This window comes from Ailuropoda melanoleuca, chromosome 5 (assembly GCF_002007445.2).
Source record: "Ailuropoda melanoleuca isolate Jingjing chromosome 5, ASM200744v2, whole genome shotgun sequence".
Classification (NCBI taxonomy): domain Eukaryota; kingdom Metazoa; phylum Chordata; class Mammalia; order Carnivora; family Ursidae; genus Ailuropoda; species Ailuropoda melanoleuca.
Genome location: NC_048222.1, coordinates 79,503,027 through 79,528,139, shown reverse-complemented (window position 1 = coordinate 79,528,139; position 25,113 = coordinate 79,503,027). Strand labels below are relative to the sequence as shown.

Sequence of the window (25,113 nt, the reverse complement as noted above, 5' to 3'; positions counted from 1 at the left end):
CCCAGTGACACTCACACTTTCTTCCTCACAGTCCTAGGAGGACCAGATAAGGCTGTGGGAAGGTATAGTGGCCTGTGAACTCCAGAGCTCTCTGCCCTGAGCCCCCGTCCTGCTGCTGGGTCTCCACTTGTGGAGAAGACAGAACTACATCAGGAAAGATCCAGGAAAGCTGCAGACGCCACAGCTTGTTAGCTTGGGCAAATAAATGACCTTGAGGAACCTCAGTGTTCTGAGGTATAAAATGGGGATTATATTGTCCCTCCATATTTTCTTGAGTTGTCGGGAGTGTGCCAAATGTGTGTGTTAAAGTGAGTGGAAACCCAAGTGCCATTCAAACAGTCCTTGGTGGTTTGAGTCAATGAGCAGTTCTGTTGTATGCTTCCTTTAAAAACTGCTGGCGAGAACTCTTAGTTCTTTGGGCTTGTTCTCCAGGAGATACTCAGCTCCTGGTTTCCTCCCTCCTGCTGGGCTCTGGGTAAAATGCCAAGTCAGCAATCGCTCATCTCCCCGCCTCCTTCTGGAACGCTCACGTAGTTTTAACACAGTTCAGATCAGGTTTAACCACAGTGCATGCACACACGTACACATGTGTATGCGTGCTCTCCCTTCCTCCCATGCATGCACAAAACCGGTGCTACACCAACTCTCTACCTCACACGGCACATTTGCAAGCATGTTTTTACCTCTGCCTGCTTCCTTATATAGAATTCTCTGCCTGTTTTCAAGAAAACACTACAATCTCAGAACTGAGTTTGAACACTAAAACTCTACCTTTGCTTTTGATAACCTGTCTTTATTTTAGGGCAAGCAGCACGTATTATTTATTAAAACACATTTTTTTTCGGATCTGGGGCTCTCCTCATCCATAGGTATATCATCCATTTAAAATCCTAAGTCTGAAATCAATCAGTCAATCAGTCAATCAGTCCTCAATCTGATGGGATAAGCAAGATTTGGTCTATGTCCTCAAGGTGCTTACTGCCTAAGGGAGATGCAGTCCTACTGGCACAAGTAGAAACAGATTACTGAGCCTACCCATGTGCCAAGCACCGGCCTAAGAATTGTCTTGTTTAATGCAGAGCACTGTATGCAGGGTAGAGCAATGCACTGAAGGCACTGCGGTGGTTTTGAAAGCGAATGGGGAGCTGGGTGTGAAGGAAGGGGAAGTGCGCTTGTTCCTGGGTAGAACTGTGAAAACAGCTTTCCTTCCCTGCTGGCAGTGCAGACAGAATGGTCTCTTTTACTTGACTGACTGTTGGTTGTGCAGTCAGACCAACAAAAGTGTTGACTGATCAGGGTCATTTAGTATTTGCTGGAGAAAATTCAGTGTAACCAGATCAGATGACCTATTTCTATGGCCCATCTGCTGGAATATGAAAATAGCACTGCTATTTGGGACCTTTATTTTTTCCTTCCATTATTCTGTTACATCTATTACTCACAATAATGGGAAGGCTGGGTACTCACTTACAGGGGATGCTGTGACGAGAATTCCAGCCCTGGATGGGGATGGGCAACCTCTAAGGTCCCTGTCCATCTTGATAGTCTGTAATTTTAGTTTTACTGGTAGTCTGAACCATTATACACGGATGCAGTGTGATCCAGCTTTTAAAAACCTACAGAAAAAGATGATAATTAGAATACCCTGAGACTCCAAATAGTCATTTTTCGAACAGCTGATTTAGAAATGTTGATATTGAGTCAATCACTAACATGCTCAGTGCTGTATATCTTAAGCTTGTTTTGTGAACATCTAAAATGCACACGCCACATTTTGAAATGGTGTCAGAGGGCCTGATAACTTGAGGGGTCTAAAAGTTTTAGCTTAGGCCCTTGGCCACTTTTGGAAGGGTTTCTGTCAAAAGCCAGGCTGGGCAGAGGCTTCTGGGAAGAAAGGTCAATGTATGTCCAGTGAAGTGAGTATTTCTTTACTTTTTCTGGGGCAGACATCCCAGAAAAAAAAAAAAAAAACTTGAAAACCGCCAGGCGGCGTTTGGGTGGTGACAACATATGGGTATGGCCACTTGCTTCTGCCAGGGTTCAAATGGTGACCTGCAAGCTAAGAGGACCACATACATATTTGCATATGATCATGATTATGCTGCAAATGCACAAGGCATCTCTTGACAGAGATCATCCCTGGCATTGCTGAAAAATGAGTTGTTTGGGAAGCCTATACCCCGATGAGTTCTGTTATAGAATAATAGATGTGGTTTGCTACAATATTTTGACCTTTGGATGAGCTTAGACAATCACACTGAAAAAAATTTTTTAAGTTTAAACTTTATAGCTTTTAAAGGAAAAAAAATTAGTTTTCTGATAAGAGGTTTAGAAGGATATGCAAAATATTAGCCAAAGAACTAAAAACTCAAACTGTTGTTCTGTGTAGTAGTTACCCAGTAGAGATCATAAAATAGAAGGTTGAGGTTCAGTAGGGGACCCGAAACTCGTGGCAGAGGGTTGGTGTCCCTCCCCATGTCCATAAATTGTTCATTAGAGGGGCAGCAAGTGCCCAAGATTTAACAAACGGGAGTCTTATTCCAAACTTCACTCTCTTTCAACAACGCCACCATCGCCCAAGACACCCCATTAGGTGTATGTTGAATCATGTTGACTTATGACCTGCCTCCTGGAGGTGCCGCTAGGTGAGGTCCTGGCTTGCTGCAGTGTCCTTGGGTGGGAGGAGAGAGCGGCCATTGTGCATGAGCACGTGCACACACATGCATGCACGTGTGCTGAGACAGGTGTTTGTCCAGCCACAGTCACATGTCCCATAGCAATTTGCAACTCAGAACCACAGAAAGGGGTTGTTTTCCTATTCTGTCTGTTCCAGTTATCTAACTGATGGCAGATGTCCTCATTAAGGGCTGTTAGAACATCAGAAGATGTTTGCTGAGGTTAACCCCTTTTGGACACTGACCAAAATACAAGGGTGGCCACCCTAACCTTTTAGTGACAACAGCATGGGTGAGAAGCACAAGAAGGTTCAGGATCCCCTTAAAACTGTCAGCTGGGAAGGCTTTTTAAGCATATGTTTATGCCTCCATCAAGGAATTCCATAAGTAACTTCATAAAGGGGGGTTGGGCTACATGTTGAAACACTGTTATTGTTACTCTGAACGAGAGATTTCTTGATTTCTCTTTGCTACACTGGAACCCTATAGCAAATTAGGGCATAGCTGTTTATAGGGACCACTGATAGCTCCCAAGAAAGAAACCAAATGGGGAGTGAATAGAAGTAGAGATGAGGAAAGAGGGGTTTGAAGGAGGCTATTGTTAGACTGATAGAAGCATGCTAGGAGGGAGGGTGGGACGCTCCACCGGAGATGTAAAGTAACAGGTGATCCTGGCAAGTCAGTCTAGGTCTGGAGTAACTCTGGGCCCTTCAGCCACCTGCGTGACAAACCTCTGTAGGTGCTAGGTTCATTTCTGAATCCTGAAGGACTCCGTTGATCCTGTTGTGCATAAAGCCATGTCCATAAAATAATGAGCATACTGAAAAACACAGGAGAGGCATCGACTCACCCCTGGCAATGCTACCCAGTCTGTATTTAGTCTAGATTTGTATTCTTCGCTTCCATGCTATCAATCCCCAGTATGAACTTAGCTAAAATTTTCCTTAACTGGGATCGTCACATTATCTCTTTGTGCCCTCTGAGAGGCAGTATATGTGTAAAGGTTTTCCTGAACCACTAAATGATTAACAGTGGCTTGGACTGTTAACAGGGTCACACTAAGCCTTGACCTTTATTTTGTAGGTAGGAGGCTAAGTGGAGAAGAGATTTTCAAGGAAGGAAAGTGCACAAGGAAATGGAAGAGACTTGTAGGATTGGGAGCTAGTTTTTTCTCTTGAGGTTCACTGACATAGGAAAAAAAATACCATGTAGATAAAAAGCCTCTTAATTGTTGTATTTTGAGACACCCCACACCTACTAGAGTGCTCGTTCCTATTTATGTAGCCTCCACAAGCTAACCTCCCTGGCGCTCAGTTTCCTCATCAGAAATAGAAGACTGTCGTCACTCTCAAGTCATTTCTGAGGATTTAATTAAGTACAATCTGTGAAAGCTAGTGCCTACTCGGTACTTAATAAAGGCAGTTTCCCTTCCTTTTTTCTCTTCTGCTTTTAAGAATTAAGATGTGGGCATCCTATAAATAAATAATAAAATGCATTTCAGTGGAATTGAGCTAGTTAAAGGAGAAAGGCCAGAGAATGAAGGCAAATGCACATGGGGACAAGCTGGGAATGCACAGGTTCACCAGCTTTGCACGAATGCAGTAGGCTTTGGAAAGCATGGTGTTCACAAACCAGGGGGAAAGCGTTCTTTAAATTTGAAAAGAAAAAAGGCTTACGAAAACATCGTCAGAGTCTGTTAGCCAAATATTTCAGGCCCCATCTGAAGACTGGAAGCCCAGGAATTTTGGAAATACTGTCCTTTCTTCATTTTCAGTGGTAGAAACCTCAAACTTCCTGCTGTGGAAAGTGGGGGTGGCCACTGTTTTTTTGGTCAGGAAAAGCGTTGGTTTTTTTCTTTTTTTCTTCTCTGGATGGGTGCTGCCATCTGATGTCTCCAAGTGGCATTGCGGCTTTACCTCTAGCTCTTTGGAGCCCACTGAAATTAACCTGAAAGTCACAGGCTCTTGTTTCTGCCCAGAGGCTTCAAGGATGAAGGTGGGGGTGACTGAATTTCTAAAAGGGAGTTAGCTTGAATATACTTTTTTTTTTTTTTTTTTAGTGGTAAAGAATTTACTCCTTACATGTTTCTTCCTTTTTAGTGTTAAAGCTTCCCAATAGTGTTACTGAATGTAAAGTCACCAGACAGCTAAACTCTATAGGCTGCTGTGACTCCCACCTTTTCTTATCTGTTCTTTGCTTTCTAAGGAAATCGTGGTGAGGATACCATGCTATCTGATTCCATCTGATTCTGATACTGTGCTGTCTGAAGCTTGGAGTAAAAAATATTTATAAATACGAGCCAAACACTTTCTCTCAATATTAGCAACTTTGAAGATTTTACTTACTTATTTATTTAGAGCACAGCGCAGGGAGGGGCAGAGGGAGAGACAATCTGAAGCTGACTGTGCTGAGCCGGGTCTCTATCCCATGACCCTGAAATCACAAACTGAGCCAAAATCAAGAGTCGGATGCTCAACCGATTGAGCCACCCAGGCGCCCCTCAATATTTGCAACTTTATTATTATCTTTTAAACTTATTTTCCCTGTTCATATTTTTGTTACTGTGGGGATGTTTGCTTAGCATAATTTGCTGGAATGGTTGGAAAGAGGCCAGGACTGAGAGATGTGGAGATAGCATGGGACTCAAACAAAGCCCTGAGGCACTTTGGGACAAGGGTGAAAAGCAGAGAAGGTTTGTGGAACTGCTCAAAACAGGTCTGAATTCATAGCTGTGGTGATGGTTTTCCTCTGGTGTGAGGGTGGCCCGGGGAAAAGAGGTGGGAGGGAGGAGAAATGAAACTGGAACAGTCTCTTGAAATGCCAAACTTCATAGACAGGGGTGGAGTTAGCCTAGGGGGGGCATTCCAGGTAGAGAAATAACATTGGTGTAGAGGTCCATGAAAATCCTTGTATTTTATACTTACCACAGCACTGGGGAATGTGCTTTTGCACATTTCAATTCCTCAACTAGATATTAACTGAATAAATGAGTAGGAAGGAAGAGAGGACCTGGAACAGGGGAGATTAGGGACGTGCTAGGGCTCCCAAGGAAATGAACCACAGGATGGCTGAAGAGTCATGAGTGCTGTAGACAAGGAGGGCACCTGAGTTTGCAAAGTGCTGGGTCTAAGTCCTCCTCTTCTGCCAAGAGACAGAGGCCTGAGAGTAGCCAGGCCCCCTGGTAGGCACCTGCCCCTCGAACCCTGTGCAGGAGCAAAGGATTCATATTTGTGGAGGTGAAGGGACTGCCGAGGTCTGCCATGTCGTTAGGTAGCCAATGGCAGTTAGTTCTCAGGAGTTGGTGAGAAGGGCAGCTAGTAGGCTGGGGGAACCAAGAAGGAGAGAGTAGTTGGGGTTGTGAGCACAAAGCTTGCCCCTTTGAAATTGGGCAGTACTTTATGAAGCCAGTTCATGACATGGGTGGTGGAGGTGGAGGTCAGTGGAGTCAGAGGAGATGAGAATAGGGAGGTAGAAGCTGTAGGCATGGGTTCTGGGCAAAGCGTATTTGGAAACAGGGAGGGGGGAGCATGGTTACTCCTAAGAAACAGACTTTGAAGTCAGATTCTGGGGTCCCTGACGTGGCCTTTCACCAGCTTTGACCTTGGTCAAGTCTCAATCTCTCTGAGCCTTTGGGGTTTTTTGAGAGGAGAACAAGGATGATGCAAACGGTACCTGCAGAAGAGAACGGCAGCACAGCCTCTGGAATAGGGTCCAGCATGGAGGAAGTGCTCATAAGCATTAGGTACGAACATAACGTCTATGTATATACAGGAGGTGTTCAGAGCTGAGCTGTCCAGATCACCTGGGTGTTAGGACTTGTTACCCAGTGGGGAAAAAAAAGGGAGCACTCGTCATCTTTTTAAGAATATGAAAGTTAAGTCTATTACAGAATTATGTAGAAGTCTGTGTCCAGACTGTTCATTTTCCTGAATCTGGAACTGGAGTGGACTTCATCCTAACAATGCCGTTTGTACTTCTGTCATGCTTTGCAGGTCGTGAAGAGCTTCTACGGACATATTCTCATGTGCTCCTCCAAGATGCTGGAGAGGGGAGTATTAGCGGTGTGATTTGTAGATGAGGAAACAGGCTCTGAGTGGGTACTGCCCATGTGGCCTGAGGCCAGTGCTTTGTTTTCCCTGCATCTCACTTGGCAGGGAGGCTGGAGGTCAGGGGAAGGATTTCCCATCAGTTTGTTGACTGATTCAGATTGCTGAGGGGTCTGGAAGAGAGAGTTGTTTTCTGGAATGGTCAAAGAGGGGCCCAAAGAACTCCTGAGGGTCCCACCCAGGCCTGGGGCTCACTGAGTGCTAGGGTGTTTAGAACCCTTCCTCTCACACAGGATTTTGACTTGTGAAACATCAGTTTCAATCTCCTTCCTCGCTTTTCCCGTTCTAAAGTGTGGAAGGCCAGTGCTACCCAGTTCCCTGCTTTGTGCAGTATGATAAATGGGGGTACAGGGATGCCTTAGAGTATCCCGAAAAAACACACACCATTTCTCACGACAGCTCCTAGGCCTGGAATAGTCTTCGTCAGTCCTGTCAGGGCTGTGGTTCTGTGGTTCCGTCACCCCTTAGTGCATGAGTAGCCTGACACCAGGTACTGTTGGAGAGAGTGTGCAGGCCACTCTGATTCAGTGAGGAGAACCAGATTTGGAGTTGAGAAACCAGATCTCCTTCAGGCTCTGGCACTGACCACTTTTCTTGCTGCGAACAAGTCACTTAAGCTCTCAGCATTAGTTTCTTCGAGTGTAAAATGAAGAGAGAAGAGTTAGCTCACTTCTGTGGCCCTTTGCACCTTTGAAGCCAGCTCAGCTGGCGAATCTTCAAGTCTCTGACAAATGTCCTCATGCTCTGACTTAGTGATGTCACATATAGGAACCTGACCCCAGGAAGCATCCTTGGTATGTGTGTGCAGGGGTTGAGCTCAGAGGATGCTCCCTGCAGGCAGAGCAGATTAAACAGCACCATGAGGGATATAGCTCTCAGGTACAATAATAAAGGATTTGTTAAATTAGCAGTGATGGATCTGCCTAAGAAAATACTGTGTGGTTTCTAAAAATGTTTTTATTGTTTTTATTGAATAACGTTTAGTGATAGAGTAAAACCTATGCAAGCTGTTAAGTGAGAATTCAGTTTACCTAACTATAATCCCATTTTTGCAGCTATAGAAGGGGTGTGTGTGTGTGTATATATATATGTATATATATATACACACACACAGGTATACACACACACATACACACACACAGAAGAAAGCATGGAACGTTCTGTAGGAAGATTGGGTATCTCTGGGAGGCAGCTTCTTGAGTGATTTGTTTTTCTTTGTGCTTATCAGTATTTTCTAAATGTCCTACTAGGAGTGGCTGTTACTTGTGTAAAAAGAAAAGGAATTGTAGAAGTTACTTTAAAACGGTTTCATCTACTTTAATGGACACTTACAGACTCCTGCTGCATGCAGGGCGTTGTTCTAAAAGCTTCCTGATTCCTCCAGATAAAGAATAAAGGACTCTCTGTCCCTTTGCCTCCCCAGGAAAGGCAGCAGCATGGCCAGCGTACTGTCTCGGCGCCTTGGGAAGCGGTCTCTCCTGGGAGCCCGGGTGTTGGGGCCCCCTGGGGCTGCCGCACCCTCAGAGCCTCAGACTGAGCTGCTGGAAGGGGTGGCTCCCCAGCCCTTCCTCGCCTCCAAGGACACTTCCTGCCAGGAGCAGCCCAAGGAAATCCTCAAGGCTCCTGGCACCTCAGGCCTCCAGCAAGTGGCCTTTCAGCCTGGGCAGAAGGTAGGTTGATCCCCATGTGGACAGGTGTCTGATTTCCCCAGGCTTGGGGCTGGCCGGCCAGCAGTGCCCTGAGTGGCAGACCAGAAACTCTCTGGGCACCAGTTTGTGCACAGACCTTTTACTTGTAGCCGTGTGGGCCCTTGGGCATCAGGCTTCCCTAGAGAATGAGCCATCATTAGCAGACCCAGGGCTTCTCCATGACAGTGCTGTCTGCCATCTGTTATTTCAGACGCAGGCCTACTTAGCCTCAGTTCCAAGCGTGGCAGGGGCTCAGTTTCTCAATCTGCCTCCATTTCCAACTTGACCAAACAAGAATCTTAGGCTTGTAAGAGACAGAAAATATTGCATCTTTGAATTACCTGTAGACATTTTCAAGAGGCAAAGGTGTTTAGTCAGAATGACATTTGGATTTCCTTTTCCAGTGTTCCTCCCCTAGTGGGGAGGGCCCAGTCATCCCCTGATACAATCACTAGGTCCAAGTGCATTGCCTTCTCAAGGGCCCATAAATAGAGACTCTGCCTTCTGTTTCCTGCTGAGGCTTGTGTTGTCCAGGCCTTTTCCCACGATATAAGGTGACCTGCCAACTGCTAGGCACTCCTTGAGAGTGGTCAGCCTACTTCTCCATGCCTACCATCTGTCCCAAGGTAGACTTAGAATTCTCTGAAGGGAGAAATGCAGGGTTGATCAATTCAAGGTCATAGTTGGGGATATATACAGGCAGCAGATATATAGGACTTCAAAGGCAAGACAGAGCAAGACATCAGGAGGATGGATACAGATTCCAAATTCATTTGGTTAGAGAATTTTTTTTTAAAGATTTTATTTATTTATTTGACAGAGATAGAGACAGCCAGCGAGAGAGGGAACACAAACAGGGGAAGTGGGAGAGGAAGAAGCAGGCTCATAGCGGAAGAGCCTGATGTGGGGCTCGATCCTATAACACCGGGATCACGCCCTGAGCCAAAGGCAGACGCTTAAGGGCTGTGCCACTGAGGCGCCCCTGGTTAGAGAATTTAATCCATTTACATTTAAAGTAATTATTGATAAGACTTCCTGTTTTGTTAATTGTTTTCTCACTGTTTTATAGTTCCTTTGTTCCTCTCTTCCTCTCTTGCTGTCTTCCCTTGTGAGTTGTTGATTTTTTTTTTTTTTTAGTCAAATGCTTTGATTCTTTTCTCTTTATCTTTTGTGTATCTACTAGAGGTTTTTTCTCTCTGGTTACCATGAAGCTTATAGAAAACATCTTATGCTTGTAACAGTCTGTTTCAAGATATTACCAACTTAAATTGTACACGGATTTCAAGATCAGAAAAAAGTTCCAGAAACTGGTACTTTTGCTCTATCTAGAGAGTTTATAAGGATCTGTTTGGGGAAGAACTGATCCACTGTGGCTAATTTGGGTGCTCAGGAGGAAAGTGGGCACCTGGCAACATCTGCTTGAATGAAAAACTAGTCAGGGATGCTCTCTGTGGCTGGTGGATCCCGGCTCTCAGAACTGGGAGCATATGGTGTAGGAACTACCACGTCTGACCACTGGTTGCTCTTTTTCTCCTCCTCAGGTTTCTGTGTGGTATGGGGGCCAAGAGTGCACAGGACTGGTGGAGCAGCATAGTTGGGCAGAGGATAAGGTGACTGTCTGGCTTTTGGATCAGAAGTTACAAATCTGCTGTAAAGCAGAGGAAGTGTGGCTGGCTGAGCTGCAGGGCCCTGTGCCCCAAGCACCACCTCCAGAGCAGGGAACCCAGGCACCAGGCTATAGGCCTGTCTCCAGGAACATTGATGTCCCAAAGAGGTTTGTATGGGAGCACCTGGGCTCTGGGCTCTGAAAGTCATGTGGGTGGTGAGGTGTGGGGTTATGGGATGGCTTTGTGATGGAGAAGGAATGTGAAAGTCCTCGGTGTGTAGTTGTCAAGATATTGGACAAATAGGATACAGAGAGGGGGGCATCCTTTGTAAAAAAACCCAAAACCCCAGAATGGCATTTTTCTTCCCTGTAACTCTATTATGGGTGGTGTATCTTTGATGTGGCTAAGGACTATTTCCCCCCTTCATCCTTAAATTAAAATTAGTAGTTTTTCATGATGACAGACAGGAAAAAATGGCTTAGATCAGGAGTGCGCAAACTTGTTCTGAGTGGGCCAGGTAGTAAATCTTGTCATCTTGTGAGCTGAACAGTTTTCATCCCGGCTACTCAGCTCCACTGTGGCGGTGTCAGAGAAGCCGCGGGCTATACATAAACAGGGGGCACGGTCGTGCCCCAATAAAACGTTACTATGGACACTCAGATTGTAATTTTTAATAATTTTTTTGTGTCACATATCAAGAGATAATACTTTTGATTTTCAAAACTATATGAAAATTGTGCTGTTCTTCGCTTACAAGCCATATAAAAACAGGCAGCAGAACATGTTAGCCCACAGCCCACAGAACATGTTAGCCCACAGCCCACAGGTTGCTGACCCCTGGCTCAGATATTCAAAACCATCGGTGAGTGAAGAATGTACATACTGCTTTAGAATTTTATAATACAGTTTTTCCTTGAGAATATATCTATATATCTCTCCTAATTTCTTTTTTTTTTTTTTAAAGATTTTATTTATTTATTCGACAGAGATAGAGACAGCCAGCGAGAGAGGGAACACAAGCAGGGGGATGGAAGAGGAAGAAGCAGGCTCACAGCGGAGGAGCCTGATGTGGGGCTCGATCCCATAACGCTGGGATCACGCCCTGAGCCAAAGGCAGATGCTTAACCGCTGTGCCACCCAGGCGCCCCTATCTCTCCTAATTTCTATATTATGTATGCTAGTGTGCATTGATCTTTTAAGATCTAGAAGGAAAATCTGCTAGTGGAGATTTGGCTTCTATAGAGGATGTGCAAGCAGTTAGGTCTCACTCCCCCTCTTCTTCTGTGTGTGCAGTGGGTGCTACTGTTACATTATATCCAGAGTCTTCAGACCAGACCAGAGCAATAATATTTGATTGTGAATTCAATGGAATGCTGGCAAAGAAATTGTTTAGCTCTTCTGTAGAAATAAATACTCAAAGATCACACAAAAAAGGGGATGCTAATTTGTTTGATATATTCCCAGTCTTGGTTTAACTGCCCAGCCACATATTTCAGTGGATCTGAATAGTGAAGAATGAATTAATACAATTCTTTGAAATAGATGAGCCACCTAGAAATTGATTTCAGAATAACTTCATACTTTCGCAGTAACTTATAGACAGCCCTAAGTTTACTTCCATATAATGTAACTTTATATGGATTTTTAAAAAATTACGTGTAAAATTTTACAGAACTCTGCTGTGGAAAGCATTGAGATTTGCTCCAGGAGATTTATTTTAGTGTTTCTGGTTTACTTGCTCATTGGCTTGTGTACTAGGTTCAGAAGCTATCAGAATACCTCATCATTTTCTCAGGGGAGGGGAAAGAACTGGTTAGTGTAATGGCTCTCTCTTCAATTTAAATAGAAGACGGGGAAAGGAAGGTAATTTTAGTGCTTTCGGATTCCAGCAGGCCTCTTTTATGCCCATGGTTGATTTTATGGCTTCCACCCTTCCTTTCCCCCAAATAAAGTTCTCCACTTAAACCCCCAGTTAGGGGTCTGATGTGAATTTGGGGGAGAATGGCGCTGCCTCCAGGTGTCGGCAGTGGCATGGGGACCGACCTGCTTGACTGATAGGAGAAACGCAATTCCGCGTGGGTATTTTTCATGAAGAGTGAGGAGAGACCTTCACGCTTTATTTAGCACGCACACTGGCTGATTGGAGTGGGGGCATGGAGGGGACAGTCCAGAAGTGTGAGCCGATCACGCGCCCCGCTGTGTCAGGAAGTAACCTTTGGCACTCACCCACTTGAATCCAGGAAATCGGACGCAGTGGAAATGGATGAGATGATGGCGGCCATGGTGCTGACGTCCCTGTCCTGCAGCCCCGTCGTGCAGAGCCCTCCTGGGGCCGAGGCCAACTTCTCCGGTGAGGAAAGGGCGCCCCCTGGCGGCTACTGGGTGTGGCGCAGGCCCGCCGCTCACTGCCTCTGCTTTGACTGGCCCATTGCCTGGCAGTAGGATTTCCCGAGTCTCTTCTCACTGGCTCCTTCCTCAGACTTCCTGAGTGACATTGAGTTAGATGCTTCCATTCTTTTTCTTCAGCTTCCTCAGCTGGGGAGGAGTTTCCTGGTGCATTGTGAAGATGAGTGAGCACGAGGCTGAGCCACACTGGCCGCTCGAGTAAGTTCTTCTATGGGAGTAAGTGAGAGAGGCACTTTGGTGGGGGCCTGAACAAGGCCAGTTGAGGAATATTTAGCTCACGAAGGGGAAGCTTACCAAATGGTCCCCTAGTGGCCTCAGAAGATTCATGCCCCTGTTCCAAGTGCCTACTTCAGCCTTGTAAATCAGTGCGGGCCTACAGGCCAAGGGCCTGGAATGCACGAGCTGAAGTCTAACAAATCGAATTGCTTAATGCAAAGTGATATTATGACTTCACAGCAAATTTCTCAATTAAAAGAAAATCCTTCTGGTGCGATGCCCAAAATACATTATTGGTAGTAACACGGGAGGAAGAAGGGTTGCTGGATGCTAGTAGTTTGACAAGACCGGTAGTGAACCTGAAGTTCTTTTCGAAATTCATTATTGGACTGGCCTAACTTACTCCCAGGGAATAACTTTGTCTCCATTGGTGACATCTAACTGAATTGCGAGCTACTTAAAAGCTTAGGGGGAAATATGCCAGGAGGAGGGTGGCATTTGCAGGTATCCTTCATAAGAAATTGCCCTGGATGGAAGGTAAATTTCAAGGAGCGACGAGGCAGGCTTACTTTCTTCACCCAGACCCTGTGGTCGGTGCTGAGGCTGCTAGAGGGTGTCATGGCAGTCAGGCGGCTCGGAGCTCAGCATCACACGCCTGCTGTCTGGGAGCTGCACAAGCAAAACGGGAAGGGAAGGAGTCAGTTTTACGTTTTCAGGAAATTCTACAAATTGAGGTGATCCAGGAGGTTTGTCAACAACAGGAAGGTCAGGAAAGTATCATAAAGGGAAAGAAAATCATTAACTTCAGTTCCCATCAGGCTGTGTGCATGAGTGTGTATGTATCATACATAAACATGTGTTCGCACACAGCCCGACACCAACATATACACACCTGACTGCTAATACGCCTGATCCTGATATCTTAGGTCCCTGTTTGACAAGCATTGTTAATCGTCTGTTAAAGATTTTTTTTCCATGACAGTACATTTCCGATCTTATGGTCAAAGTCTGTGGAAAAATAAGGCTTTCTTGGCAGCTTACGATATTGAAGTATTCTGCAAGGTGAGGTCTATACCTTGCTGTAATCATATACCTTGCTTTGCACAGAAACCACCTATTTTCTTTGTTCTTTGTGTTAGGCTGGCTGTGTGTGTATGTGTGTGTGTAGAACAGAGGAAATTACGAATATTTCTTAGAAATTCACTGTAAACTGTTGTAGCTGTGCATTTGCAGTGGGGCACTTTGTTCTCATGGTATAGAATATCTATTAACTTTGCCCTAGAAGATCTTATTGACCTATGGTAGAGTCGTTTATGTTTATCTTACAACTTATAGATTAATTTATGTTATTAAATGTTTTGTTTTCTATTTTTCTTCCTTGGTAAGTCAGTTTGCCAGTTTCAGCATTTGAGCCTTTTGAACGGTTCTCCTGGGAAGGCTGCTGTTTGACCTGCCCTTTTTCTCTAGAGTCCTGGTTGCACTAGATGTAGCATTCTGCTCCCTGACCCTTCTTTTCCTGATAGGTTTCCTGAGTAGACAAGTGTGGGCCCTGGACCCGTTGGCCTGTTGGTGGCTCCTGAGTTCTTCCCTGAAGGGCTACCCTGGTTTTTTTCTTTCCCTTAAGACTTATTTATTTTAGAGAGCGAGAAAGAGAGTGAGCTTGGGGGTGGGGGGGAGGAGAGGGAGAGAGAGAATCTCCAGCAGACTCCCTGTCGAGCTTGGAGCCTGACGTGGGGCTCAATCCCAGGACCTTGAGCTCATGACCTGAGCCAAAATCAAGAGTTGGACGCTTAGCCAACTGAGCCACCCAGGCGCCCCAAAGGGCTACCCTGTTTTAAGCTCTATGTGTACATGTTGAAACTCTGAGTTAAGAAGTTCTAGCTTTGAGACTTGACAGTGATAATTAGGGAAGGAAGAGTTCCTCCATCCCATTCTGTTTGGATGGGCTTCTCACATGGAGGAGAAGGAAACGTGTAATGCGTTGGAACCGTGTCATGCTGAGAGTCTATTTCAGATGCCTAGATGAGCCTGGAAGCAGTTGGAAATCTGGAGCAGGATGAGAGAAAAGTGGTAGGATTTTAATCCTTGCCCCAGGGGATGTGTGGTAGTCATTCTCAGAAACCAGGGTAGGGCATCTCCATGGAACACCTGCCCGTGTTGGCAGCTGGGGCTTCCAGGGACGTGGCCACCATACCTCCACGTGTCACAGGCTTTCCCCCCCCTTCTCTTGCTGTTTCTGTGTATCAGAATTTCAGATTCTCCTGTACTATCGATCCGGATTTATGGCCTACGCAGGGAGAGTCTGGGTGGGGCCTAAAGCAGCCTGAAGACAGGCAGTGTGGAAGCTGAGAATTTCACCCGTGTCCCTTTCCAGACGCACTGCTGGGAACAGGGCAGGGGGTTCAGGGCCGTGTCAGGTGGAAGGGCCTCCCCATCATCAGTCTGAATTACGCTCAGAGTTTGTCTTTCCTTCCGCAACAGTGTGACTTGTGCCTGAGAGTGGGAGTCACTGGGCTGTCGCTAGCTCTGGTGAATGGTATGCCTCCTGCCGCTGTAAGAGCTGGCAGAATTGTCTTCCACACTCAGGCGTTGATGTCCTTGCCTGGGTTTTAATTACCGAAAGGCATTTTTCAAGAAAGCCAGGCCCAGGAGCTCTCAAGTTGGCCTTTCCACCCGACCCTGCTGTTGGGAAAGGGTCCCGAGTGGGACTGTGCACGCTTATCTGTCCGGTGCTCACCTACCCTTCTGGGTGCGGATGCAGGAGGAGGGGCTTTCCCCTCCCCACTCCCCACACCCTACTCTCCCCCTGCTTTTCCTTTTTTTTAACATATAAAGTGAGAAATACATTTTCATTAGGTTGTCTTTCTGTTAATAATCTGTAAAACGATGTTGCAGTGTGTGTCTCTTGGTTGATGATGAGCGTGGCTGTGAAGTGCGGAGCAGGGCTACTTCATGGAAGCTCAGAAAGGGGAGGTTTTGGGGGGTCCCCCTACTCCCCCACGGAGTGGCCGGGCCAGGCAGAGCCAGAGCCAGGAGTTGGATTCGGGGCCCCAGACTCCAGACTCGGATTTCATGGTCTCTGAGGGGGGCTGTTGGTCTGAATCTGGCTTAGCGGGAGCTGGGCCAGAAGCCCTGCGTGGGGATGGCATTGAGCGCCCTCTGTTTTCTCTCCGGTCAGCTTCTCGAGCCACCTGTGACCTGTGGAAGGAGAGCGGTGATGTGTCTGACAGCGGCAGTAGCACCACCAGTGGGCACTGGAGCGCCAGCAGTGGCATTTCCACTCCCTCGCCTCCCCACCCCCAGGCCAGCCCCAAGTATTTGGGGGATGCCTTTGGTTCTCCCCAGACCGATAATGGATTTGAGACAGACCCGGATGCTTTCCTGTTGGATGAACCAGCTCCACGCAAAAGAAAGGTATGTGGTAGGGTGGGGTGCCGACATCAGTTTGGGGCCGGCAGGGGCGGGGCGGAGTCCCCCCAGGCCCTCCGTGTTCTCAGGCCCCACCGCATCTCCGTTTCCCTTTGCTCCTATGTTCCCTCATGACGTCCGCAGGGGCCCACTCCTCCTCTGCCATGCCCGTTCCTTCTCACCCCTGCCCGGATCCCTGCCTTCCTTGCGGTGCTCCTATAGGGCCTGTGGGTGAGGGCCTCCCACGGGGTCTTCCCCACAGCACCAAGCGCTGCTGCTGACGTCAGGACCATCTCCTGGGTCCCGGCTCTCTGCCGCTGCCTGTCCATTTCTCTGGTCCCAGAGAATCCCTGCCCTAGAGGCTTTTGTTAGGTTCTGTTTGAGGGCAGCTGAAGTCCCCACAGGGTGAGGCTGAGCCTAGCCCAACGATCCCTTCTCCCTTTCTCCTAGAACTCCGTGAAGGTGATGTACAAGTGCCTGTGGCCAAACTGTGGCAAAGTTCTGCGCTCAATTGTGGGCATCAAACGACACGTCAAAGCCCTCCACCTGGGGTAGGTCAAGGGTCCAGGGCCTGTTTGCCTGGGGACCCACTCGGGCGTTCCTCCACACTGCCGATTGCCCATGACCCACAGCCAAGAACGGGTCCAAGAAAATGACTTGCTGAGAACACCACCTGCTACCTACCGCGGCCCCTGTGCCGGCAAAGAGAGCTGTGCTGGGAAGAAGGGGCCCTCCTCTCATGGTGAATGGTGATGCTGTTCCTGGGAAGGGAGCTTCATCCATCTTGTGGATGTGTCCTCCTGCCTCACCTTAGGAAGCAGAAGGTGTTAGCTCTGGGTAGAAATTGGGTAATTTGGTGAGTCCTCACTGTGGGCTCCGCGCCTGCGTCCCCTCAGGGAGCCGGGGCTCCGTTAGCTCTGACTCGGTGGAGCCGGGCTGCTCATGGCGGGGACACTGACTCACAGCGCTTTCCCTTGAGGAGAGAGTGTGACCGCAAGCAGGGGGGTCCAGGGAGGACCCGTGGCAGAGCCAGATGACTGTTGCAGCAGGAGAAGTGTGCACACGTCCTGTGAGAGGAGGAGCCCTAGGTGCGGGGAAGAACGGTGCCCATTAGCGTGCTAGCAGTCACTGCTCCGTGACACCGCATCAGCCGTGGGGCTCCTGGGGGAACGTGCTCGTGCGCTCCTTCCGGGACTTGGCTGGGTCGGCCTTAGCAAGCACTCTTCCCTCCTGGGCCACGGTGTCACCTGTGTCTGAACTGACCATCACTGCACCTCCCTCCCTCACAGAGACACTGTGGACTCCGACCAGTTCAAGCGGGAGGAGGATTTCTACTACACAGAGGTGCAGATGAAGGAGGAAGCAGCTGCCACCGGCGCCCCCACAGCTGACCCAGCTCCCGCCCCCAGCATGACCAGCCCGCCCCTTGCTCTCCTTCCACCACCTCCTCCCAAAACCCAGTCCTCAGGCCCAGAACACCCTGGCCTGGACTCTTACCTGCCCTCTGGTGCTCTCAGCAAGTCAGCTCCTGGCTCCTTCTGGCACATTCAGGCCGACCATGCATACCAGGTATGTGGCTGGGGCACCATGGGAGCTCAGCCTTGTGGCCATGTCTGACCTGTCCCTGGCCAGCCTGATCACAGGCCACTGACCGCCGTGATGGAAGGCTGAAGCCTTTGGCTAAATTGCTAATTCCTAACTTCTACAAAGAAGAAAAGGAAAATGACTTCACATTCAATAAATGTGGGAATTTCAGAGTTCGACGTCAGTGGCTGTCATGAGTAGTTACTGGAAATCTGGCTGAATCCCTGAGCAGCCGGGTCAGTGGATTTGGACTGGGGAATTGTTACATCACTGGTTAGACAAGGGGATGGAGTCGTGTAGCTGGGCTTCCCACAGTAAATCTCTAGCTCTTAAAATTGCGTGACATTAACAAACAGTCCGGCACCCATTTTTTTGAATACCTAGTGTGTCAAGCATTGGGCTTAGCTTTTCAAATAGGGTAAGATGTAGTCCCCGACCTTGTGAAATGCATAGTTTAGCTGGAGAGAGAAATGAATATATAAGTCTGATTAGTTAAAATAAATAGTCAAAGTACCTTATAAGAGGCGGGAGAAATTGTGGGTACAGGAAGAATCAAGCTATTACGCCTGTGTGGCTGGGCACGTTGTCACGGAGGGGGTGACATGTAGGGTGATCTCTACCACACATAGGTGGTAGGGAATTCACAGCTGGCTTTGTGCCATTTAAAAAAAAAAAACCTTTTTCTGCCTCCAGCTTGGTTTTATCAGACTCTAGGCTGACTTACAAGTTAGTAATTAAAAAGCAGTGCTTTCAATCGGAAAGCCTTTACACAATGAGCCCACGCTCCTTCTCGTTAGAACGAGTGGCTGCTGGGTTAGTTCACATGTGGCCAACTTCAGGGGGCCCTTCGGCAGCTGGCTGACCCTCGGAGCTGGGACCTAGAGAGGGCAGCTGGTGCTTTTATAAACAGACCTAAAGCCGGACATCCGGGAGGATGTTGCTGCTTCCCGGTGGCTGCCTGGGGACACCGTAAACTTCGTGCGGCAATACCGCCTGTGCTCAGAAGGCGTGCGGACTTCTTTTGGGCACTGCCTACACATGTTGGTAGGTGAGCCAGCGGAGACGCTAGTCCACGCTGACGCTTCAGTCTTGAGGCTGGCACAAACACCTGCTCTGAGAGAAGGCATCCAAAGACGGATTGGAGCCTGGGACCAAGAGTAGTTCGAAGACTTGGGCTTGCTGGTGTCTCTCTCTGGCAGAGCGTTCGGGTGCGTCCCGGTATCATCAGCTCGGAGGCCCGTGCTCTGCTGTAGCCCGTGAAGTTACAGGGAGCGTGGGCGCACTTGGACGCTGCCCGAGTGGGCCCGAGGCTGACCTGCTCTTGTCTCCGACAGGCCCTGCCATCCTTCCAGATCCCCGTGTCGCCACACATCTACACCAGTATTAGCTGGGCTGCCGCCCCCTCCACGGCCTCCTCCCTCTCTCCGGTGAGTGTGCCTGTCTCTGAGCCCATGGGCACCCCAACCCCAACCCCCCCCCCCAGCAAGCCCGAGGCTCTTCCACACATTACCAGTGCTAGAGGCTATCCCCCTCCCCACTTGCCTCCAGGGCAGAAACTTCTTGAAGTCCTCCATGCATCCTCCCTCTTGCTCGTGCTCCCCAGCTGCTCACAGCCCCTCTTGGAGGTGCAAGGCAGGTGTGTGTAGAGGAGAACCCAGATCAAGCAGGTTTAGTGCCAGGGAAAGTCACCGGCGGGTCTGGGGTCAGTGCCCCACTGAACCCTGGATATCTGTGGGTGCTTAAGTTTTCAGTGTGCAGAGGGGAAGAGGGGAGAGAACGTGGGGAACTGGAGGTTGAGGGTAAGCAAGACAAGATGGGCGCTTGTGGGGGCCCTGCCTGGGGTGGACCGTGGCCTTAGGTTGCTTGCCTCTGAACTAAAATCAATCCCAAGTCCTTCTGAGCCACCCCTCGTGGGTCGTAGTCTTCAGTGTCTCCTACGGGAAGGTGTCACACATTGTCAAACCCAGGCGCCTGAAAGGTGCTACTGAGGCAGCGTAGTCCCGCCTTTGTTCTCCATGTAAAGCTGCAGGGAGCCCCCCACTGGGTGGCCAGGTCAAGAGGCTCCCCTGCCCAAGGCGGTCTGCCCCTCACTCTGTGTCCTCTCCTCCCTCCCTGGCTCCTGCCCACCCCCACCTGGAATAGCTTACCAGAGAAGGCATTCCTCGGGGCACCACACGGAGAAGAGAAGGGCTCGGCAGGTGTGGCTGACTGCCCTGTGGGATGGGTCTCTCCCCTTTCACTCCTGCCCTCCTGTCCGGGCCTGTGCTTATAGCCCCTCTCTCTGGGCCCAGGTCCGGAGCCGGTCGCTGAGCTTCAGCGAGCCCCAGCAGCCACCACCTGCGGTGAAGTCTCACCTGATTGTTACTTCTCCACCCCGGGCCCAGAGCAGTGCCAGGTGAGTGAAGCCATTTGCTCCGGAGGCCTCCCTCCTGGCTTTTGTTCCCGCCCTGTCTGCTGCGAGTGTAGACCCTGAGCCCACGGACCCTAGTCTCCAGGGTTCGTTCCCTGCGTTGGGAGAGGTGACGGAGGGGGGAGGGACACACTGGATGCAGGGGGGAGGCTTTTGCTCCTGTGGCCCCTGGGCTCCCATGTCTCCAGCCTCACGCCTGGCCACGCCCTAGGTCTTAGCCCCCGGCGAGTCTGTACCTCGAGACTCTCTTGTAACAGGAAAGCCCGCGGGGAAGCTAAGAAGTGCCGTAAAGTGTACGGCATCGAGCACCGGGACCAGTGGTGCACGGCCTGCCGCTGGAAGAAGGCCTGCCAGCGCTTCCTGGACTGAACCCGTCCCTCCGGCTCATCCTCTTCGCGCCCCAACCCAACCGACCGGCAGCCAGATGACAAGACAGCCGTGTCACAAGCCCTCCGCAGAAACCTAAAAGATAAAGAGTGGACATTGGGAGTTTGGGCTCTATTGGCTAAGGTTCAATAGTTAAAACATTTCCCCCTCCCTTTTGGGAACATTTTAGTTTTAAAAAGAAGAAAGGAAAATATTTTTTTCCCCCTCTAATAGGAGAGAGCCAATCCTGACCAAGGGTATTCTGCAGTGAACCAGAGACCAAAGAATTAATTACCCTCCCTTTCCCACGTCTCTCTCTAGGGGATTAGTTTGCATGTATCAAAAGATGGCACGGCTCATTCTGTTTCCTGCTGAGTTGGTGAATTCTTTGCTTTCTCAACTCTTCCAGAAGGGACTGTGAGCAAAATGAATTTACTTTCCTGAAAAAAAAAAAAAAAAAGTTTCTGGCTGATGAGTCCGAGAGCAGGACTTGCCGCGGGTACGGGGGAAGTTGGGGGATCTGTGCACTTTTTAAGGTGCAGCCGGCGCCTCTTCTCCACCCGAAACCAGGAGAAGGGAGAGCCTGTTCTCACCGAGCAGCTTCCATGGAAGTAAAAGGAAAACCCTTTCTTGAGGACAACGATTTGAACCTGGGGTCCCTCAGCTGTTGGGTTGCATCCCAACAAATATTGTATGGCTTCTTCTCAAAGCCCAGACTAGTAGATTTTAAAAGACTGTCCCCCAATAGCTGAGCCAAAAGGCTGTATGAATTCACTTTTTGAAAATGTGGCAGTTCAACACTACCTTGATCGTTTCCCCCTCTTCCCTTGAGGAAAAGCTGGAGGGTTTTAGTATCCGTGAAAGCCCTCTGCTGTTACCTGAGTAAATAAACTCCCTCTTGATGTTCCTCCCTCCAGTTATGGACATGACATCTCCAAAACACTTTGTGCTCTTTTCCCGTTATTCAGAAGCCTTTTATCCGATTAAAGTTCCCTTCCACTTGGGTGAGAGCACCCGCCCCCCCACTCGGTCGCCCTGCTCAGGTTTCTCTGTCTCTGGCCTTACCAGGGATTGTCCTATTCTTTCCTAGACTGCAGTTAGGGCTGGCGTGGGAGGAGGGAGAGAGGCAAGAAGAGATAGAAAGGTAAGTGGCAGCTTGTCCCTGAGACAGAGAGGGAGTTGGCAGGTTCCGGATTGTTCTTTTGGCCCAGAGGGTCCTGGAGAACCCCGTCTTCTTCCTGAGGGGACAGGTAGGACAGGACTCTTCCATCCAGGTCAGCAGCCTCTGGAGTTTCATCTGTGTTGGTCCAGTCCCTGTGATGGGAAGGTCAGTTCGATGCGAATAACCTCAGGTATCTGCTGAGCACCGTTTCTAGCCTGCAGGTGGGAGGGGGAAGGGTGAAGAGCCCGGAGGCGCTCCTGTGAGGAGGGGTCCGATTAGCAGCTGCCGGCGCTTTAGCCCTCCTTGTTTCTGGAGTCTTGGGGGATTGAGGGGAGCCGGGATTGGGGATTGCGTTGCTTGGGAAGTAAATGAGCAAAGCTCTTCTGGTTGCCAAGAAGGGAGATGTGGGTGGGGAGTTTAGTGCCCTGCCCATCTGTGCTTAATTGAGACCAGACAGGCTGAGCCCTCAGGGGAAGGCACATCTTGCTTTGGAGCTCCTCAGGCCTGTAGCAGCATGGCCAGCTGGTGCCCTCCTGCCCTGGGCACCAGCGCTGTGCCTATATCCCAGAGGTCAGGGGCTCAGGAATCCCGCCAAGCCCCCATCCTGGGGCTGGGGGCAGCGTCCATCCCCTGGCTGTCACCGAGGCCGTCCTCTTACTCCCAGGTGGAAATCCTGGCTCTTGAGTCTCCTTTGGCCACGTCGCGTGGGAATCGTGCAGGTGCTTGCCATCTGTGACAGCCTGAGTGTTAGAAAACCCGCCCACCTTAGAGGCTGGATGGTGTGACGGGTCGTAGTGCCCCGGGTTTGGTGACGGAGAGAAAGACACCCATGCGTGCGTGTCTTTGGTGGTGATGGGCTATATTTTTATAACTTAGTAAAAAAAAAAAAAAAAGTATGTGGAATCTGTCCATAAAGCTGGAGACCAGGCCAGCAAGAGGTGGCCCAGGGTTCTCCTTCCTGTCCATGCGAATGAAAAACTGAGGGCAGGTTGTTGCCCTTAACTACTCCTTGTCTGTCTTCAGATCTTACCGGTGAGGGGAGGGAGCTTTGGAGATGCGAGGACTCTTCCACTTGCTTCCTCATCGCAGCTCTTGCTGAGTCTCCTCTTTAGAAAAGCTGTTTTCAATTTCCCCTCTCAGTTTGGACCTCGTAGCTATAACTGGCTATAAAGATTTCCTCTAAGTGAGGTAGGCTTCTCATGTCATGGGTACCCAGGGCAGCAAAGGAAGAGAGAAAGAAGAAATGGATGAAACAGTTTAAAAACTGAAGTGGTTGGTTTTTTTTTTTTTTTTTGTTAACGTTTTATTTTGGTGCAGCTTTCCCTGTCTGTATCCGCTCCTCTCTCCTTTTCGGTGGTGGTGGCCTCCTCTGGCCTCCGTCCTCCCTCTCCTCCTCCTTGTGGCTGTTGTGTTGGTTCTTGACATGTGGTCTGTCCTTGGGGTTGCCCCAGTTGTTTCTTCTTGGAGGGTGGGGGTGGCTTGTGAACTGATCAGCGATTATGCCTCTTTTCTTCATCTCTGTGTCTCTCCCTACTTCCCAGCCCACCTGGGCAGCAGAATCTGACAGGAGGGAAGGTGCCACAGGTGGGCATTGGAAACTAACAGGACTGATTTTGAAAAGAAGTGATTTGGGGAAGCCATTTATTCCAGGGGTGTTACCCCTATTTAAAGTATTTCTTGGAATCACCTTTGGGGTCTGCGGTGCCTGCTTTGGACAGCCTTAATGATAGTAAGTCTGCACCCCTGCTCATTCAGTGCAGAGTCCGGTGAATGATGTCTGTGGTCACGTGAGATCATGGGGGCAAAGCTCATGGACTGACTAGTGAGGAAAATAGCTTGGATTTAATTATGTGGCTTTTAAGCTGGCTGTGAAAGCAATTTTGTAATTTCAGAGTGTGTCTTGCGTGATATCCACATTATGGTAGTAAGCCTATAGCTTGACTCCTTGGAGGACATTATTAATTTGGATGTGGAAAACTTTCATTTGTTGGAAGAAATCTGTCCTGTTACTTTCTGGTCCTCCCAGGTTCTGATCTTACCAGGGGCCAAAAAAAAAAAAAAAAAAAAAAGAGGGAAATAAATCCCATCTGTGAATTTGTCTTTATTGGCTCCTTTCCCCCCAGCTGTCTTCCAAGTATTATTTTTACTGTTAAAAAATTTTTTTAAAAATGTGAAATGTAATGTTTTTACAGCAACAATATGAAATATATTTTATAAGGAATAAAATGGTACATTGTCTGATTTAATGTGTGCCTGTCCCTCTACCCCTTCCCCCATAAAGGATAAGATTACTGTTGTTGGTGTTAAATGATGGCATTTGAGCAAAACATACACATTCATTAGCTTATAATAATAGGGACCATTACCAGGGACCAGGCCAAGGGCTTACATGAATAACCAAGGGCTTACCTAAATAACCCAATGAAAGAGTTACTACTATTACTCCCATTTTACAGATGAGAAGAGCGAGGCACAGAGGTTAAAGAACTTACCCAAGGTCATGGACTGGAAAATAAGGGCACTAAGATTTGTAACCCAGGCAGTAAGCATTTTTCTGTACTGCTTATTTGGACAGTGGGGAGCATGCTCTTGGCTATATTCCTGAGTTTGAGGAGTCAGATGACTTAGGAAAAAGTAAGTCATATGTCATATTCTGCTTATGGAGAGCAACAGGGGGCACTCCCTGAGTTCATTGATTCCACGTCCTGTGATTGCCCGAAGGGCTAGATAAAGTTGGTCTAGGTCGGAAGCAGAAAGCAACATCCCACCCTTGCTGCACTGGGACTGCTGTATGCAACTTTAGCTTCTGGGACCACAGGCATCTCTGAGAGCAGGATCTAGGGAGCCCTAATGGGGCCTGACAGTGAGAGTCATGTGCCCCCAGATCCCAGGGCTGGATTACATCACTCAAGCCCAACAGCTGGTATGGGGGTACTCTTGTGGCCTTTTCCCTTACCTTGTGGTAGAGCAGAGGGCTTCTTTGTGCCCCTTTTTCCTTGCCCCTGCCCCCAAGAAAAGTTCCAGTAGAATCCACCACTAAGCTGCAGTTTGCCCAAGCCCCTCTATGTTGATTCTGACTTTTGAGTTGCACATTCTCCATTTGCACCTCCCAGGCTCACCTTGTTGGCTGCATGCACGCACTCTAACTTCCCAGCTTCCGGTTGGCTTTGACCAGCAGGTGAGACCAGACTGAAGTTTGAAGGGCCAGAGGAGAGAGAAATTTGGGATAGTGCATCTCCTGGCCCTTCCTGCACCACATAGTGTCTGAATGGCTATGTTTCCCTCCTGGGGGGTGGGGGCGGAGAGCTCCAGTTCTCCCTGGGTTCTAGTAGTAACCCCCTCACCAGGACTCCCAGCTTGCAGGAAGTGTTCCTTACCCTCTCTTACTGATTTCCTGTCGCCTGGTCTACACTGTAGATGTTTAACTGTCCTCACCTACCCTGTCTGGGTTCGCCCTCTGTTTCTTCGCCTGACAGTTACACCTT

The 25,113-nt window shown here is 48.8% G+C and overlaps 1 protein-coding gene across 2 annotated transcripts in view; it reads left to right on the top strand.

Moving 5' to 3' along the window:
• ZNF395 (zinc finger protein 395) overlaps positions 1-23,869 on the top strand; it is a 44,871-nt gene extending 21,002 nt beyond the window's left edge. The window contains exons 2-10 of one of the 2 annotated variants that reach the window (XM_034661340.1): positions 8,205-8,451; positions 10,011-10,243; positions 12,317-12,426; positions 15,877-16,112; positions 16,557-16,657; positions 17,396-17,675; positions 19,025-19,117; positions 19,982-20,085; positions 20,358-20,469. In XM_034661340.1, the coding sequence (XP_034517231.1) occupies positions 8,218-8,451; positions 10,011-10,243; positions 12,317-12,426; positions 15,877-16,112; positions 16,557-16,657; positions 17,396-17,675; positions 19,025-19,117; positions 19,982-20,085; positions 20,358-20,469 (1,503 nt within the window). In that variant the 5' untranslated portion in view covers positions 8,205-8,217. Of the gene's footprint in view, positions 1-8,204; positions 8,452-10,010; positions 10,244-12,316; positions 12,427-15,876; positions 16,113-16,556; positions 16,658-17,395; positions 17,676-19,024; positions 19,118-19,981; positions 20,086-20,357 lie in introns of those variants that run through there. The other variant, XM_002930567.4, reaches the window with a different exon arrangement.
• Positions 23,870-25,113: the final 1,244 nt, after the last annotated feature.